The sequence below is a fragment of the Balaenoptera physalus genome (assembly GCF_965194825.1).
Source record: "Balaenoptera physalus genome assembly, chromosome: 1".
Classification (NCBI taxonomy): domain Eukaryota; kingdom Metazoa; phylum Chordata; class Mammalia; order Artiodactyla; family Balaenopteridae; genus Balaenoptera; species Balaenoptera physalus.
In genome coordinates this window covers 185997575-186016342 of record NC_138882.1, presented here as the reverse complement: position 1 = coordinate 186016342, position 18768 = coordinate 185997575, and the positions used below count along the sequence as shown (strand labels likewise).

Sequence of the window (18768 nt, the reverse complement as noted above, 5' to 3'; positions counted from 1 at the left end):
TGAGAGTTCTTTATTCAGTTGTTCCTTAAAGGTTTAGTTAAGTCCTTAACACCCTTACCCACACTGTAGGCTGTACGGAACTGCTGCTTAGTAATCTGTACTTTCATTTTTCAAATTTCTTAAGCATTTTTCTTTCTGTTCTGTTTAAATTTTCTCTGAAAATTAACGGGAAGTAACTTTGTTTAAAAGGTTGAAACTTGGCACATATATTAAGAAAAAGTCCTGAGGGATTATGGGTAAGAGACTAGAAAATCCTCAGTATTCTGAAGCACTTATTGTAGCTATTTATTTCCTCTTCTCATTTTTGTGGTCATGACTCTGAAATTTAAAAATATTTTTTGATAGAAGTTTTCATTATATGATGGTGTAGTTATTTTAATTGTTATATATTAAATTTAATATACTTTAATATTACAAAGACTATTTGAATAGTTTCAGAGGTAAGAGATTTATTTTAATGATAAAATAATGATATTGTATGTGTGTGTATATAAAAATACCAGTTTCTAAGATAAGATTATGACATCTGAAATCCTTGCTATTTTGATACTTTCAGAACTTTAAATTTTATATGCTCTTATTAGTTTAGTCAGTATCTGAATGACCAAAACCTAATCTCACCCTTAATGAAAGAGCTGTATGTTACCCGTTATGTAGAGCTGCAGAGGATTACCTTTGCTTTGGTTAAAAAGAAAAGCAGTAAATAATACTTAGGCTAAAATTCCTCTTCCCCCTTATTTCTATTAAAGCTACAGTGATAAACAGTCTTTTCCTCTTGTACTTATAATCCTACCTCTTGGTGCAGTCTTTTGTAGGTTTCCTGAGCCACCATATGCCACAAAAATGAGGGCAAACTGGTTTGTTCACCCGTGTTTAGAACCCACAAACAGAATTATGTGTGGTGTTTGAAGTTGCGGGACAGTTTAGAATGGGCAACACTGAAATTTCCGTGCCTTCTGTTATATTTCTACCATTTGGTTTCTTAGGTTCAGTTTTCCTTCTCTTGCCAGTTTGAGGTATAGAATATGCCTTTCTAGTTCTGTTGGCTGTATTTTTGTTTTTAACCTATGAGGTTTTCAGAACCTGTTTTTCTGTGAAGTAAAGCAGAAAGTCTCAGGTCCCTGTGAGGAATGGGAGGTCACTGCGCTCCACCTCGTGCCTTGGTCCCTTCGCCGTGAAGACGTTAGTGCTGGCATCAGTAGAAACCCGTGTTCATTTCGACCAGATTTATGCTGCCGGCAGCACAGTGCTCGTTAGTTGCAGTTTTGATCTTTGTTTGTTTACACATATGGATTGTAATTTTTGTAGGATTAACTCTGGAGTTGAAATTACAGTTTTCCCTCTCACTGTCATCCAAACAGATAAAAAGGAATAATTACCAGTAGTCTCAATCTTGGTTGGATTTTTGAACGAGGGGTTTAAGATTACAGATTTGCTTGCTTTTAGGAGTTTTGTTAGTTGCTAAATATATTATTCATCAAGTATCTCTTCCTTGCTAGGTGTGATAATAGGAGTGTTCGATAACAAGATCAGATTTGAGTGTTAAGCTTAATAACATCTGTTGGTGGTTTTGATTCCATCAAAATTATAAATTCAGGAATTGGCTGGAAAATAAATTACTGTCTGTATGCTAAAGCAGATTAAACTCATGGTTGAATCAGAGCGTGGAAAGTATTGACTCAAGAAAAAGTGACCCTTAACTAACACTATTTCTGACCCCTTTCAGTTTTAGAGAGGTGGAGTCTTCTAAATCTCATGGGCAATTGTCAAAAAGTACCTGGAATTGGTAAACTTTGTTTTCATAGTAAATGACTGTTAGGTTCCCCTCCAACTTCTTCCTGTGTTAAAGTACATTAAGTATGTTGCTCAGGCTTCACTGTTGCTTCTGTATTAAATACAACTGGATCAGTACCTCGCAAATGATACCTTGTTTAAACGAGCCTGATGTGTATGTTGAGGGGAGGAGAGAAGGGAAAAATCGCTGACCCAGCTAAACCTTTGCGTGCTGGGAGATGTGGATTTCATTGTGGCATGCTAGAACATAGCCTTGGAGTTACAAGGCCAGATCCAAATCCTAGCTCCACCAGTTAACGGCATGTGACTTCGGATGGATTACTCTGCACGTTTTGATCTTCAGTTTACCTGTCTGTAAAATGAGGGTAACACCTACAGTGTAGGGTTGCCGTGAGCATTAGGCGAGAGCCTCACAGGAGCATGTGTGGCACACCGACCTTGGTCCACTTCGTTGTAATTGGTGGCCGCCGGCAAAATCAGCTCTGTGGTAACTCTGCCTGTTCTTTGGCCTATCGTGGCATTTCTGGATTTAAAAAAAAAACAAAGAAATGAACAGTTTCAATATCTTCTTTAAAAAATCCATATATTTTGCTTTGGCAGCATGGAATGAATTAAGTATAGATTACAAATTAGGTAAGAGTAAAGAGCCTCTTTGGATCTGTAACTAGATACACATCGGGACACTAGAGAATTCCTCAGTTGCTGGAGATCTGCTTCTATCTTAAAAGCTGTCTTGCTTCACTAGTTACCCCAACTAGGACACCTGTGATCACACAGGTTGGTGGATTAGAGAACTCTTGGAATTTGACTTATTGCATAGGCGGAAGTAAACATTTCGCTATTTGCTTGCTGCCCAAATGAAGGGCTTACTATCTTCCTGTTTCTCTGTGTTACCTTTATGTGATCCAAATCACTCGTGACTCTACTGTTACAACGAAATTTTATGCAGGTGAGATTTTGGATGAATTTTGGATACATTTTCTTAGATAGTAAATTATCAGACATCCTTGAAGGTAACTGTGTGGGAGCTATTTCAGTGCTGTTTATGACAGATCAGGAAATCTTGTCATTTTACATCTTTCTGGATATGAATTCAGGGAAAAACTAAAGTGGGAAAGAGCCATTCTCTTAGGAGAAGTTACTATTTAAGTTGACAATGTCAGATTTATTTATTATGTATTATACTTACTAAATGTCCTGATTATCTGTGCAGTGTTTTTATTGAGCAGTCTGAGGAGTCGGGGTTCTTTTTCAGGGTCACACAGGACTACTCCTGTCAAGATGCGTATTTATGTGAACTCACAACTTGACTTCACAGTAACACAGGTATCCTTGAGCCCCAGATGATGTGTTTACGGCTCTTCGTGACTGTGTGGGGAGAGGAGCCTTAGGTGCCATCTGATTTTCAAAGAGGTCTAAGATTCCTTCCCGAAAAGATTAGGAACCAGTAAGGTGAACTAGTATGCTTAATTTAAAAAATTAAGCACAGAGTGTTCTTTAGAAGCAATAAAATCAGTGCGTTACAGACTTTAAAAATTGACGTATACTCGCAACTTCTGCTGTTAGAGCATTTATATATATTAATAGAGATGTTAGTGAGTGTTTGACATAATTCTCTCTTATCTCAATTAAACGTCTGTCCTCATTGGACTTGTACATTTCTGTAATGATATCTGGGTGGGATCCTGTGAATCGATGTAGAACAAAGGAGTAAAACAAATGGATGAATTCGGATTTGTTAGGGAAGCAGAATGTCATTGTCTTCATAAGAAGGAACATATGCTGACAATTTAGACTTGTAGGCGTGGGATTTCTGTAATTTGTTTAGTAGAATCTACTGTGCATAATCCGTACAGTTGATTCCATTTATTGCGTCTGTGTCAGCCACTGTGCGAAGTTAGTTCTTTGTGCACATTATCTCAGGTTCCCTTCCCTAGGACAGTATCAGGTGGTTATCACCAGTATGTATCATAGTTAGTTCTCCTCTGCTCTGAACCAGGATTACTTCTCCTTAATCATGTCTTGGCCCATGGCTGCGCAATGTAATTTCAGTTCTGTGAATTTCCGTTTTGTGGGCTGTTGTCCTTTGGGGACCTATTTTATTCAGAATGCCACCCCAACACCAGGGAGGGAGATGGGGGAGAGCCCAGTCCGAGTCTCACTTTAGTTGGGGTCAGCTCTTTGCAGGGAAGATGTGTGACGTTGGTGACACAGGAAACTTGGGGGCAGGTGAAATGAGTGACTGGATTGAGAGTGAGACCCCTTTTCCCAGCGTGGACACTGGCCTAGGAGGCAGCTGTGTTTCAAATCCTCATCCTTTTGTGAGCTCTTCCTCCTGGACATCTTTGTTGCCTGAGGGCATTATTTTACCTCTACGCTGGCAAAAGAGAGAAGCAGCATCCACTCGGGACCCTGTGGGATAATCCTAGGAGAGCGGCACTGAGTAAGATGTAGTGTTTCTAAAAGGCTGTGATCTCAGTGCTGGAGCCTGTTAGCAGAGCTGGAGCCCCGTGGCTGTGTTCCTACCAAGGGAGGGCTGTAGCTTGTCGCTTGGTTCTTAGCAATTCCCGGAGCCTCCTCACTGTACCTGGCTGGGTGGTTATTTACGTCACCCCGCCCCCAACCTCTCTGTCTCTGTCTCTCTCCCCCTCTCCTGCTGTCCCCCTCTTCGCACCCCCCCCCCGCCATCCCCATCCTTCCTGCCAGCTTCCTCCCTCCTTCATTCCCTTCTTTCTATTTTTAATGAAATACACGTTTTCTGGAACATTTTTTTCCACTCAAGATTTGCTTCTTGTTGACGTTAGTAGGGCCTTTTTTGCAAAGGGGATTGCTTTTCACAAAGTTAGACGTATAACTTCCATTTTAAATTTCTTTGGGGCAGACATCTTTGAGTAATATATATGTGTTCCCTTATAGCTCTTAACAAAGTGCCTTGTAGGTAATAAGCACCCAAGAAAATGATCAAAAATACTTCTACTTCACTGTTATTTCAGAAACTTCACAAAGTATGTCGCAGAAAAATTTTTTTATCTAGCAAGAATAACGAGCTTGGGGTAAAGTTTAATAGTAGTCTGACATAGGCTAATACATGTGAGGGTGAGACGAGTTGTTAAGTAGGCTAGTAGGGTTTTGCTTTCAGGTGGAGGTCTGTAAGAGAGAAAATCTGGAATTGAATTTATATGTAACTTGTGATTTTAAAAAGTAATTGCTTTGTGAAGAGAATACATTTTAGTTCCTTCTCTGCTTCTTGAATCTGAAAGACAACCTCGGCAGTTTTGAGTTTGTCAGAGGGGTGAACTTGCGCTACCCCGGGTACATGCCTAAGCCCTGGAGAGTTCCAACCTCTTTTCCGATGGGAGCAGAGATGTGTCATTTCGTACGCTCTGATAGAGGCACATCTGCAGGCGTGAAAGGGGCTGGAGGACAGTTGAGGTCTTGAGCGGAAGGGAATGAGCTCATTTAGCAATAGTGATGAAGAGTCTTAAAAATTATATTGGAATAAAAGCGTCTCATTTCATGGTAGATCCCAGTGATTTGGTAGTGTAGTAGCTATAAATTCTTCTGTGTTTATAAATGAATTGCTTAAACCTCTACCAAAATGTGTCATATTCAAATGCCATTGCCAAATTTTTACATTTTAGGAGAAGCAAAATAAAAGCTAGTGAACAAGACTCTCATGATTATCATAGTTGACTGCCAAGACATTGACCCTCAGCTTATACCTGGGAGGTACTCAGGGTGATTGTTTAAATTAGATTTTTGACTTAAATAATTATGGGTATGATAACCAAATACATTGAAACAAGAAAAAGAATAGGGGGTGTGTGGCTTTTCAAAAGGAGGAGACAAATCAATTTTTTGTTTGAAGTAATGTGGTGCATGGCAAAGAGAATTGAAGGATATATAGCAAAAGGCTCACAGTGGTAATGTGAATGCTTAAGCAGTTAGGGCTATTTAGTAATGTCTGTCATGAACAGTTGACCCTGAACAACACGGGTTTGAACTACAGGGTTCCACTTATATGCGGATTTTTTTCAATAATGAATAGTACAGTACTCAATGATCTGAGGTTGGTTGAATCCGAGGATGCAGAAACCCAGCTAGGGAGGAACCGCGTATATGGGGGGCTGACTGCAAGTTATACGCAAATTTTCGACTTTGTAGAGGGTCAGTGTCCTGAACCCCTGCGCTGTTCAAGGGTCAAATGTATTTTAAATCCCAAATGTCACTGTATCTCTGTTGGTGGATTTGGTGTTTCTGGGGAGAGTGCATTCTGGACACTGTGCTGTGGTGTACAGGTAGGAGATGGAAAAGAGAAACACTTCAGTACTTTTTGCTGTGGAAAGTTGAGGCCTTTTCCAAATTGTACTGATGTAAAATTACATACGTTAATCTCAACCAAAAGAAATGTTTTCTCTTGTCTCATTAATTTTGATTTTGTAGGTATTTCTTTTAAAAAAAATCGTTTATTTTTTGCAGCATGTAACCAAATGTTCATCTAGAAAAATTAGAAAATACAAACAGATGGAGAAACAGGTATCATACCCTCATCAATAATCTTGTCACCAGGAGCCACCTGCCATCTTAATGCAGGTCCTTTTGGTTTACATCTGTGGATAAATTTTAGCCTGATTTTATTAATTGGTGACATGGCTTGACCATTGTTCCTGTGGGCATTTCTGTATACAAATGTAAAGGATGAATTTTACATGTTGCAATTGTGTTAACTCAGATTTATATCTAGATTTTACTTCCTGAAAGTATTTTTAAACTAAGTTTTGTAATTAATTCATCAGGATATAGCATTGTAAAACTTATCACGGGCTTTGGGAGGAGAAAATAGACTTTCCTTTTGCTGAGACTGACCAATTCTCGAGGGTGTGGCTCTCCCCTCTGTTTCAGGGTTGCAGGCACTTGTAACACACCACCTCCTTGCACAGCTCCCAGGCCTGATTTGTTTGGCCACAAGGGACTGACACCTGAACTTTGAATTAAGTTCTTTACTTTGCAGTTGCCAATTCACTTTTTATATGTAAGGTTTTCAGACTTTAGATACATTTTTTTTTCCTGTAAAATAAAGGCTACTGAAAATCCATGAGAAGAACTTGAGAAATTAAAATGATTGTAAAACAGAACAGGCTAGCAGCTTGTTTTAAGTTTCAGAGGTATTTAATTAGTCTCTAACATTTTGTTTATGCCACAAGACTTTTTGAGGTTCCCAAGAGTGTAAGGAAATTTAAAGCTTTCTTAATTTGAATTTACTGAAGTTTATTTGGGGAACCATTTCTAGTGTTTGGAATTATTCAGTCAAAGCCACTAAAAGCCTTTTTTTAAAAAAGAAATTAAAAGCTCCCTTCAGATGTGATCTTCGCTGTTCTTCCATCAGCCTGACATTTGGAAGAGGCGGGGAGCCAGAGCCTCCACAGCAGCAAAGACTGTGCCCCGTTCCGCCCCCCCCCCCCAATCCCTCACTCGGGCTGCAGGCATTCCAGGAATTTATACTGTGATCTGCAGCGCTGAAAAATCCAGAACTTTGTTCCATTGTTTCTGTTGAAGCAAAGCCTAGAGTCCTGTTTTAATACCATGAGCAACTTAAAACCAGAGAGGTTTTATTTTTATAATTTGCCTCCAGGATTGCAGACAGCTCTTGGTGAGGAGTTTAACTACAGAAAAAGATTTGAAATTTTGCCCAAGCAGCATAACAGAATTTTTTACTACCAGGTCCATTTCAAGGTTATTTTCTGTGTGAAAGAAATCTGTAGAAAATGTATAGCATATCACTTTCGTAAAAACCAACTGTTGCAGCATCTTACTGCTTTAAATTTCTCTCTTTGAAACATAGTGGACTGATGGGGCTAAGGCCACAAGTGGTTTGTTTACCCACTGGTCTCACCTTGGCCAGTTGTAACGGCCACTTCTGATCATCTGATAAACACGTTCTTGCGTGTGTGGTGACATTGTCAACCTTTACACAGGGAAGCCTTTCTGGTTGCAGTTTCTCACGTCGGGCCTGCTGCCACAGGTTTTCTTCTGATGACTTCCAGGGTAGTAAACTCAGTATCTTTTTTTTTTCTTTAAAGAATACGTGAAAGGACTCCCCTGGTGGTCCAGTGGTTGAGACTCCGCGCTTCCACTGCAGGGGGCACGGGTTCGATCCCTGGTCGGGGAACTGAGATCCCACGTGCTGCGCGGCACAGCCTAAAAAAAAAAAAAGAAGATTATTGAAATGACCTGTAATTCTTTGTGGAAAACCTAGTTTTGTATATCCGTTTCCAGCTTCTCTTCTCTCTACTCATCACACCCAGTGCAGAATGTTAAACCACTGCCAGATGTGAAACAGTGCTGAGGTCTAACTCTGACCACCCTCAAGGAGCTCACACAGCATCATTTTGGCCATTCTTTCAGCTAACAGTTTTGCTGTTGTCCACTGGTTCCCCTTCTTTACTACCTGATCTGCTAGAGATCTTGTTTGTTAGTGGGGTTTTTTCTTAATCCTATAAAGAAGTCATTTAACATGAACTTTATGCTTTTTCCCCAGTTAAGCTTTTCATCTTGTTTTGGGCCTGCTGTCATGAAAACCACTCCCTTGCCTTTCAGAAATTGAAAAAGATGCATAATGACTTTGTATGTTCATGACGAATTTCTCAAACTTGCCTGAAATGCAAATGGCACTGTTAATTCTTTTCAAGGGTGAAATTGGAACCCACAAAGTGTCACTAACAAGGCTGTTAGAACACGGTGGATAGAATGGTGAGTTGGATGGGAATAAAAGTCCCAGTTTTACTACAAACTTGCTGTGAGATTTTAGGCAGTTCTTGTAATGAGAGAAAGCTCAGAGAAGTGTGTTTGTGAAGTTCGGTTAAACCATCTTCAAGGCTCTTTCTACTCCAAATCTTAGGGTTCTTTTCTCTCTTAACCTTTTAATACAGCCCATTAATTCCATTATTCTATGTCTGTTCTCATCTCTAAGATCTGTATCCTCTGCTTAGCTGAATACTTTGTTGAAGCCTTTCTTCAACCTTGTGTGAAAGCATGCTTCCAGTCTTCAGATTTCCTATGGTGGGGGCCTCTCATTTCAAGATAGAAAGAAGAGAAAGATTTTTGCCACAGAATGGTCACAGAAGGAGGACAGTCTAGATGGTAATGTCATAAGGCTCGGGAGAGGGATTTTAAGATGTGAAGCCCATCAAACTGATCAGACTGTCAAATGCCAAAGAGAGACTTGGGGGCAGATAAAGAAATCTGGGGTTTTGTGATTACAAGATCGGAGGTAACTGTCCGAGTGGAGTTCCGGTAGCGTAGAGAGGATGAAAGTTCCGTTGCAGGGATGAAGGGCTGAGTGAGTGAGGAACTGGAGGCAGCAGGCACACCCACCCTCTGGGGGGGGTGGGGTCAGCGTTGGTCCCTGTTCAGGTCAGCCCATTTCCTTGATGACCTTTCATGGTGTGATTGTGGGTCTTGCCTGGTTTGGAATCATCTGTGCGTCTGAGTAAGATGGTAAGCTCCCCAGACAAAGATGGGCTGGACCTGCTTCGGTGCACTGATACTGAATTCTGATTTTAAGCTTCAGAGTTGGGCAGCTCCCCAGTGAGGAGGCAGGCAGTGCACGTAGAGTTACATATGGTTCTAAATTTAATTCATTTCAATCACCAAATGCATGAGCCTTCACTGTTGTGATGAATTTTTAATGTAACTTGAGCAGGCCTTCTAGAATTTTGCATTCTCTCTGATGCCTGAACATTTTTAACTGAAACATTATTCTTTAGAATTTCCTGGTGTCTGTCTAGCTCATCAGAAGAGTAGAAGATAGTCCAGAACTTAAATTATTCATGTGATGCTTAAGGCAGTTTTGGTTTTGCACCTTGCATTGCAGGCACCAGCAGCATAATGCCACATGTCGTCTTTAAAATGTAGTCATTGTGGCTGTCGGATTTCTCTATATGGTAGCTATTTCTCTAGAAAATCCAATTTTATTGATATTATTTAACATATTTGCTCAGATTGGGGCTCCTTGCTGTTGACTGATAACTTGCTTCTGGCATAAGATAAAATTGAACTGGAAAAAAATCTCCATTGCAATTTGATCATTCCTTTTCTATAAAGGTAGTGTAAGTCTTTATATCACTTTTCTTTCATTTGCCGTTGAAAACAAGTGAAATAATGGATATAAAGTGCTTTGTAAAGAATGTTTATATTATGCATTATTGTTCTTAAGAACTGAATGTAGTAGAGCACTTTTGGTATCGTAGTTGTTGGATTTTAATTCTGACTCCTCTAGAGATAATTTAGTTGTGTGACCTCCGGCAGATGACTTCATGTCTGTGGTCCTTGGGCGTGTATGTAAAATGAGAGGCATGGATTGGGACTTTGGGGCTGTCTAGCGGAACGGCACCTAAAGGCATCAGTAAGGGCTTGATAAGGGCATCAGTTTTACAACATGGGCATGGGATAGGCCTGAGAGTAAGTATACTACATCCGATCCCCAACTAAGAACCAAAGATTATTATTTGGGGTAGGGTGGTGGGGGGAGAACCTTGATGCAGTGGATAACTGCTGTTTTTCTTCTGTTTCATTCAGTTTTCTTCATCTTTATGTGTGTATTTCTTTTCCTTATATACATGAAGTTTTGTCCTGTCCTGCATTATGTTCTTTGTCATTGTCTGCATTCCACTTTCCTGGTGTTTCATTCCTGTATCTTTCTTGTTTAGACCAACTGGAGCACGCAGCTGGCAGAGCCTCTATGTAGGACCCTTCAGGAACCTGAGGGTAAGTGCACACGTGTACTTACCAGGCTCCCAGCGGCTCTGCCGGACCAGTTCTCCAGGCACCTCCTGCCTCACAGATAGGAACTAACACATCTCCCTCCCTTTGTAAAAGTCCTTACAGGTTGTTTTTGGTTATAAGTTGTTTTTGTTTTTGTTTTCTTTTAATTTGATTGCACATAGAACAAAAACCAAGTATCAGGGGGAAAAACGTATTGATTTAAGGAAATATAGCAGGTGCCACCAGGTGTTATTACAATATTTGGCTTTGTGAGTGACACTAGGCATACCTAAGTGTGAGTCAGGATACCCGGGTTCAGACTTCTGTCATAGATTGATTAGTCCCCTTGGGATCCTGGTCTTCAGTTTCTCTCAGAAAAAATAGCAGGTAGGACAGGTGATTTCAGTCTCCCCTTCATCTCTAGTCTACGGTCCTAATGGGAAGTAACTCATGTATTAGATGATTCTGATAAAGATTGAGAAAATCTCTTTATGTATCAGATAATCTCAATTCCATGAATGAGTGATGATTAGATTCATGATAGACTCATTTTCATCGTAAACTAAGTCTGTCACTGTTCACCAAAGGCACTCAGGAGGTAAATTTAATTGTTCCATTTCTTAGTTTTTAGAATTGGTTTATTAATGTTACTCGAATACTTAAAAAATTTTTATAAATACATAGACTGTGGAGCCCCATGCTGGTTTAGCCCAGTGGTTCTTAATGTAGAGAGACGACCCCTCCCTCCTTTCGGGTGAGACTTGGGCCATGTCTGGAGACTTTTTTGCTTGTCACAGATAGAAGGAGGGGCATGCTATTGGCGTCTAGGGGGTGGGGGTCAGTGATGCTTCTGAACGTCCTCTGATGCTTCAGACAGCCCCACAGCAGAGAGTGATCTCCCCAAATGTCAGTCGTGCTGTGGTCGAGACGCTTGTAGCAGCCTGTGGTGGGTACTCGTTTGTCCTCTGAGTAGAATGCACATGTCCCTACCTCAAGTGGCGTCTCTTCCCAGGGCAGATCAGGCTTTCCTGGTCCTGGTTTTTAAAGAGGATACCAGGGGTGGCAAGGGGGTGGGGGGATCTGAGGATGGTGCAGCTTCTCACTGATGAGGTTTGGATAAGACATTTGACATTCAGTATCAGCTAGGTGTTCTAATATTCTTTTATGTAGGGAATAAAACTAAAAATAGCACTTTTACCTTTTAGTTATATGATTTCATTCTTAGTACATATTTATGAATGGTACTGTTAAAGTTGTGCTTTGCTTTATGTAAATCTAGAAATTTTACTTATTTAATAGTCTATTTATACATATAGGCCAGTTTACTTTTTTTGTACAACCTGCTACTAGCTTCATATAGCACTTGATAGGTTTCAGGAAATGTTTTGAATTGCTTTTGCAAGGGATTGTATTACAACAAATTGACATCTGTTTTTCTATTATATTTTACAGTGTGACTTAAAAAAAAAAGTATGTAAGGTTTATGCGTAAGAGGTAGGGTTTACACCTCCAGTTTTACTTATTTCAAAAGTTTATACCTGTACAAAGTAGAAAGTTAAGAGGTTAGTTAAAAAAAAGAAAAGGGTCACATTCTTTTGCCCTGTTTGGGGTACATGAGGTGGTACTGATATAAAAATTAGGGGGTTTTGATCCAGGGAAAAAACTGTCTGAATATAACTTTTGAATCAGGTGTCTGTGGCACTAGGAGCCCTTCATGTGACCCTCATCAGACATGAACTGCGCTTACTAGAGCAATTATGTTAATAGCCAGGTCATCATTTATATCTGCATCGTTTGCTACCAGTAGTCTGATATGGGCCGGGCATCACAGACAAGGAAGGGCATATATCATAATGAGGATAAGAAAACTGGTTCAATCCAAATTCCCTTAAAACACAGCTGTATTTTTCAAGAGCCTGTGTCGTCATCAGATTTAGGCTAAGTGCTATGAAGTTGACAAAGGGAGAAAGACTTGAAAGAGGAGGTTACTTCTTACAATATGAAAAGGTGTATTCGTGTCCTTGCCCCTTGCAGAGGGGATTGGTTTATAACCCTTCCACCTGGAGACTTGAATGGGCCATCTCCAGGCAGGCTCTCAGCTTCTGTTTCCACCAGAGTGTGGTTCCAGTGAAGTATATGCTTGTGTCCTGGGTTCCACTTCAGCTGCCTTTAGAAGTGAACGGATTGGTGTGTTGTTATCAGGAATTTGAGTGAAGGTTTTATATAATTGCAAAAAACAGCTTTTTTTTTTTTTTTTTTTAACAGGCTGAAGAATTAGGGATTTAAAATGGTATTTTAGAATTTGTTTTTTAAGACTAACAAATTAAATGGCTGATTATTAAGTATTTTATACTTCTTTTTTCTTGTTTGCATCTCAAATATTTATCAAAATCTGGGGATGTTTTTTAGGGTTAATATTTGCTTTGTATTGTAATTGATGTTTCTGTTTTTAATCCTGATCTTTGCAGTGGTGGTATTTTATGTCTCTGACCTCATTTTCATCTGTTGTCTGTATTTTAGTTAATTATTCTCCTCTCTAGTGATTATCTGTTAAGGAGAATACCGTTTTCCAGAAGCTCTGAGTGGTTTCTAGTTTGTCATTTTACTAGACCAGAGATAAAAAGGTGTCAGGAGGCTTGTTCTGAAAGGGAAAGGACAGCTCCGGGAGCTATTTGGGGCCTGGCTGGGGAGAGCGTCGCAGAAAGAGAAGGAAGGTTTGGGGAGATGGAAAGGGACTTATTCTGAATCTGAAACTGAAAACCAAAAGCCACCAGGAGTAAGAAACGTAGAATGGAAAAAATGGAACAAGGTCACACAGGTTCTGACTAAATCCCAAAGAGACTGAGCTTCCAGACCTTCCGTATTAGCACTTCCACAGAGAAGAATTGTCCTTCCATGTTGGATATCTCGCTGACTTTAGTTCATTGTTCCAGCTCGTCAGATACGTGTTGCATTTCAGTCTTATCTTCTGAACTGTGTTATCACTTGGAATGCAGTTAGTGTTTCCTGACTTCCATTCTGCGAGTTGTTAATGAAATGCTGAATTGTGCTGGACCTGGGACCCTCAGAGTGCCATGCGGGCTGACAGTGAATTATCCAGAATTACTCTGCATTTGATATTTGAGCTGTGGTGCATGGGAGTATCCCATGCCATTCAGCAACATCTCTGCTTCTGTTGCTTTACTTTGACAAGTCTGGATAATGTCTTAACTAAAAGGGCCCCAAGTTATAACATGTTAATTTTCTCTAATGTGCTTCTTACAAATATCTAGACTTCTGCCAGTTCCTATTATTTGTGTGGCATTGAAATTAGTGCTCTTATCTAATTTTCCTTTTACATCAGTGTTGTTAACTTTTTTAGAGTATATTACATATTAGTTTGATAGCTGTTATAGCTAGGAGGGGAACTGTTACTCGAGATTCTCAAAAATATAGGATTTATGGGTTTCTTTTCTTTGACATGACTTAAAAGTACTCATATTCATATTCTTTCTTCAGGAATCTGAGGTGATAATTGCCTAGAAATATACAGTTTGCTGTGTTTGAATTAGTAATTGTCTCCAAGAATTCAGGATAATAATGAGTGACTGAACGAACAAAACAAATAAATAAATATTGTGTTTCAGGGAAGAAAAAATCCCAAGAAAATAAAAACAAAGCAAACAAAACTGAAGACATACAGCTGAAGACAAGTGAGCCAGATTCCACCTCTGCAAATATGAGAGATTCTGTGGAAGGTAAGCTTGGGTATTGGACCTGTATGTTTCGGGTATACATTGCCACCAGTTACTTTGACTTTGTATCTCCTTGGAATGCCCTTCTGAGAATCATCCAAGAACCATAAACGTTTAAACAGCAAAAAGGTCGCCTGAATTTAATGTGGGAAGTTGAGCCTAACCTCCCCTTCAAAAAAATCATTGAAAACCTTCCTTGTTAAGAATGGAGTTATTCCCTGGTTAAAATAAAGTGAAACATCCTGTGTGATTGTATTTAGTGGCAGGGACAGGAGGGGGGCTTCTGGGGTGCCAGAACTAGTCCGTCGCTGGGTTGGGATGAGCACACCAGTGTATTTACTGTGTAGACGCCTCACCTTGCTATACTTCTCTTTCTGTTTTTTTACTTCAATTAAAAACTCACTAAAACATATCAAGCACCTTTGATTTTATATATCAGAATGAAAAGTTTGTCTTTGTTCTTAGAATTTAAATTCCTACTTTATCTCTTCATGTTTCTCCCCACAAAACTTTCTTCTTTAGAGCCCCTTCTGAGAATAAATATTCTAGGCCCTCCACGATGTAAGAATTCCCGGAGACGGGGATTGAATGTTACTTGGGAAGGCAGATTGCCCTGTGCTGGGTGCCGTTGAGACACCATGTCGAGACTCTTGCCAGTAGAAGTGAAGGGGGCGGTGTGTGTCTTAATTTGTTATGTGGCAAATTCATGCAACAGACCGGGCTTGCTCAAGAGTTCATAGTGACCCAAACAGGCAGATTTCAAAATACAGGCTGTGACTCTTTCAAAAAACATTTGCGGAAAAAAAAAACCCAACAAAATATTGTGGATGCCTTTTATAATCATTTTATTAGCACTGTTTGTGGGGATGACATTCGTAAAGGATTGTAATTTTTTGTGGCATCTTACGAAGCAAGAATAGACAAATTTATTTCCCAGAGCCCTACCTATAAAAAAAAAAAGTTCTGCCTGCTGATAGCAGGTTTGCTAAGACATTTGTTTGGACAATAGCAAAAATACTAAAGAACCTTACTACCTATTAGTGGCAGAATGAAAAAACAATCCAACAGTCCCGTCTCCCATTCAATAATTCAGAACAGTTATTTTTTCCTGATATAACATCAGGTCCTGTGAAGAAAAGATACTTAATGTTTTGCTTGCTTGTGGTACAGCTGGTCAGTATTTGATTGGTTCTCTACGTTGTGGCTGTCAGCTTCTCCTGCATGTTCTGTTTGGTCCTCAGAAAGTAGTCTCTATACTGAGCAGGTAGTTCAGACTCTTCCTTGTGTTCCCCAAACCATCCTTTATGTTTAAAACTCACCAGACCTCGAGCGTGGACACACTTTGGTTCATAGAGCCGTGCACATTTTGGTTCATATTACTTTGGGCAGTTTGAAATCTGGGATTGTTTACCAATCATAGAAAAAATATTTCCATTAAAAGAAGCCATGGATTTTGGCTAAAAATGAACTGTATAAAGAAATTTTTGAGCCTTAGAGATGTTATTTTCATTTCTTTTGTCTCATTTTGATTTTTTTTTAGCAATGTGCTGGGTCTTTGTTGAAAATGTATTTGGAAAGGGAGTTAGCTCCTAATTTGAAATACATTACTACCATCAAATGACTGGTTTCCCAGTTTGTGGAAAACTCATACAATTTAAGAAATATGTCTGGAGGAAAGAAGGCTGGTGTCCATTTAGAGGCAGAAACCTTATTGCTAGTGGATGTAGTGGTAGATGGGGAAAAAGGAAGACCGATATTCCTAGGAAACAGCAGGAGGACTAGGACGGAATCATTGAGCTTATAGTAATACCTTGCATGTGCAGAGTTTGAAAAGGTGGGCTTTTAAAACCCTTTCTTGTCCCCTGTATCCAGGCAGTCACCAAGTTTGTTTACAGGACTCCGGTAGCGTATCTCCATGATCTGACCGCTTTTTTTTCTGCCTCTTCTGCTTCTTTCCGTTTCCATCTCTCAGTGTAGGTAGCCAACCTCTCCCTTCTAATGCCACTGCATCAGTATTGGTTTTCTGCCTCTTCCCAACCCCTTAATACACACTGCAGCCAAATCTCCCAAATGGCACTCTCCTGCTTTAAAATATCTTAATGGCTCCCCATTGCCTCCAGCTAAGTCCACACTAATTTACAGTGTGCTGCATGTTTTGATTGCTCCTGCTTGATTTTCCTCTTCTATCCTTGTCCTTCAGGTTCTGCCTGCTTAGTACTTTCTCTAAGAAGCCTCCCCTGATCAATTAACCAAGCCACTGGATGTTCCTCCCGTGGGCTTCTGTCCTGTGCCTTGTTAACCGTGTACTTCCATAAGCTTGACCATTAATTCATTGTAGTAGTGTTGCCTGCTTGCCTCGCTCCTGTTAAAGTGGAGCTCTATAAGGATAAGGATCTTGGTGGCCTTATTCACCTAGTACTGATGTACAGTAAATACTTGTCCAGTGAATAGGGGGAGAGCCAGTTAATAGAACCAGGAGAAGTCAGAGTAGCTCTGCTTCCTCTACAGACCCATTCTTAGCTCTTCAGGTATCTGCAGTAAAAGGGGGTGTAATTCAACAGAGGGTTAGGTGGTCCTGTAGAGAAAGCAGTATCGTGGGCCATCCCCATCAGCATTAAACGCTCTATAACAGCGCCTGTCTCAGAGGCCCTTGCTGTCCCTGTGTTTCCTTGTAGCCGCTACCCCCATTTTTCTGCTTTCCTTTACAGCTGAACTTGAGAGAGTTGCTTATAGTCTCCCTGTCTCTCCTTCCTTCTGTTCTCTTCTGAACTCCTTTAGGCCTTTGCCCCCACTACTCCACCAAAACTGTTGTTGTCACCATCACCACACCTCCACCGTAGCAAATGGAATGTTCAATTCTCATTCCCATCTTACCCAGCCCATTAGCAGTTCTGGACACAGCTGATCACTCCCTCCTTAGTTTAAGGGCTGCCACTCTCTTGGCTCTCCAGATACCTCCCTGGCCATTCCTCCGAACCCTGGGTACTGGAGTCATCTGGGGGATACAGCCATCCCCCCTCTTCTGTCTGCATTCGCTTTCCAAGTGACGTCGTCCAGACCCATGCTCCAAGTGCCATTTCTAGTCTGAGGACTTAGCCATTTCTAGGCTTAGCCTCTTTTCGACCGTGAGTCATATATAACTACTTAATATCTTTACTTGGATATTTATGAGGTACCTCAAACTTCAGCACATCCAGAGTAAACTCTAGTTTCCCCCCAACACACACAAACGCACACAGACCAGACTTGCTTTTCTCTCCGTCTAATGCAGTTTAGTGAGCAGGGTAACGGCAGTTGCTGTGGAATCCTCCTTGACCCTTCCTCCTCCACCACCACCCACCGTAGTCAGTCAACAAGCACATCTTGTCAGCTTCATCTGCAAAAGAATCCAGAGTCTGACCACTTCCTACGACCTCCCCAAGCCACTCTCGTCTCTTCTCCTGGAAGATATAGTGGGGTTGCCTCCACCCTTGTCCATCTACAGTTTACTGTCTTCCTCGTAGCACCTGGAGCGATTCTCTTGTATTTCAGTCGATCATATATTTCTCTGTTAGAACTTTCCGGTAGCTCCCTGTTTTACTCAAAGTAAAGGCCAACAGCCTACAAGTCTCTGCATGAGCTGATCTCATCTCCTGCTCTCCTTTCTCCCCCCGTATGGACCGCCCCTCCTCGCCCTACGGCCTCTACGACTTCCTGGCCGTTCCTTGACCACATCTAACATGCTCTTGACTCAGAGCTTATGCATTTACTGTTTCCTCTGTCCAGAGGGCTTCCGTCCCCCAGATGTTTGCATGACTCATTTTCTTTAGGTCTCTGCTCGCCTGTCACCTTGCTGGCGAGTCCACCTGTGCATCAGTCACCTCACGTTGGGCTGGGCTGGATTCCTCCTGGGTGTAGTAGAGACTCAGAAGTGACTTCAGATTTCTTTTTCCTTCTCTGAGGTACTCCTAAGTCCTCCATAATTTAATCAGCCTTGGAAGAAGTGAGCTCCGAAGTTCCTTTTACGTGAAAAATTATGATCGCATGATTTTGGAAAATGTTCTAGCTCTCAGTATATAGTTTCAGTCAGGAAGGAGGGAGAGAATCATTGCATTCAAGACAGACCAGTAAGAATCTAACCTGGTAATATGTTTAGCAATTTTCTTGTTTCCGTTTGGAATCATGAAAAATTGGAATTCATGACCATCGTATCTTGAATTTCAGTCTCAACTACTCCAACACAGTTTTAAGCACTACTTTCTGTAAACAAAAATGTGTTTATATGTATGCGACGAAACACAAAAGAACCTAAGCTCCTTTAGGCGTTTATTGTTCACATTGTATCCTCACTGCCCACTGAGCTGCCTGGTACAGAGCAGGTGCTCTGTAAACATTTGTTGAATGAGTGAAATGGAATTTTATGCAGTACAACTTTATAACCGAGAAAGTAGAGCTGTGTTTTGTTACGACCTCCCTTACACATTTAGGGGGTAAGAGA

General features: G+C 40.7%; 1 protein-coding gene across 7 annotated transcripts in view; it reads left to right on the top strand.

Moving 5' to 3' along the window:
• The window catches only part of PRDM2 (PR/SET domain 2), a 118463-nt gene that overhangs the window by 59671 nt on the left and 40024 nt on the right, over positions 1-18768 (top strand). For 6 of the 7 annotated variants that reach the window (XR_014251775.1, XM_082417035.1, XM_082417039.1 and 3 more), the window contains one exon: positions 14184-14294. Coding sequence is in view for 6 of the 7 variants with exons in the window: in XM_082417035.1 (XP_082273161.1) it covers positions 14184-14294 (111 nt within the window). In the remaining variant the exon portion in view is untranslated. Of the gene's footprint in view, positions 1-8483; positions 8545-10502; positions 10561-14183; positions 14295-18768 lie in introns of all 7 variants that reach the window. The other variant, XM_082417040.1, reaches the window with a different exon arrangement.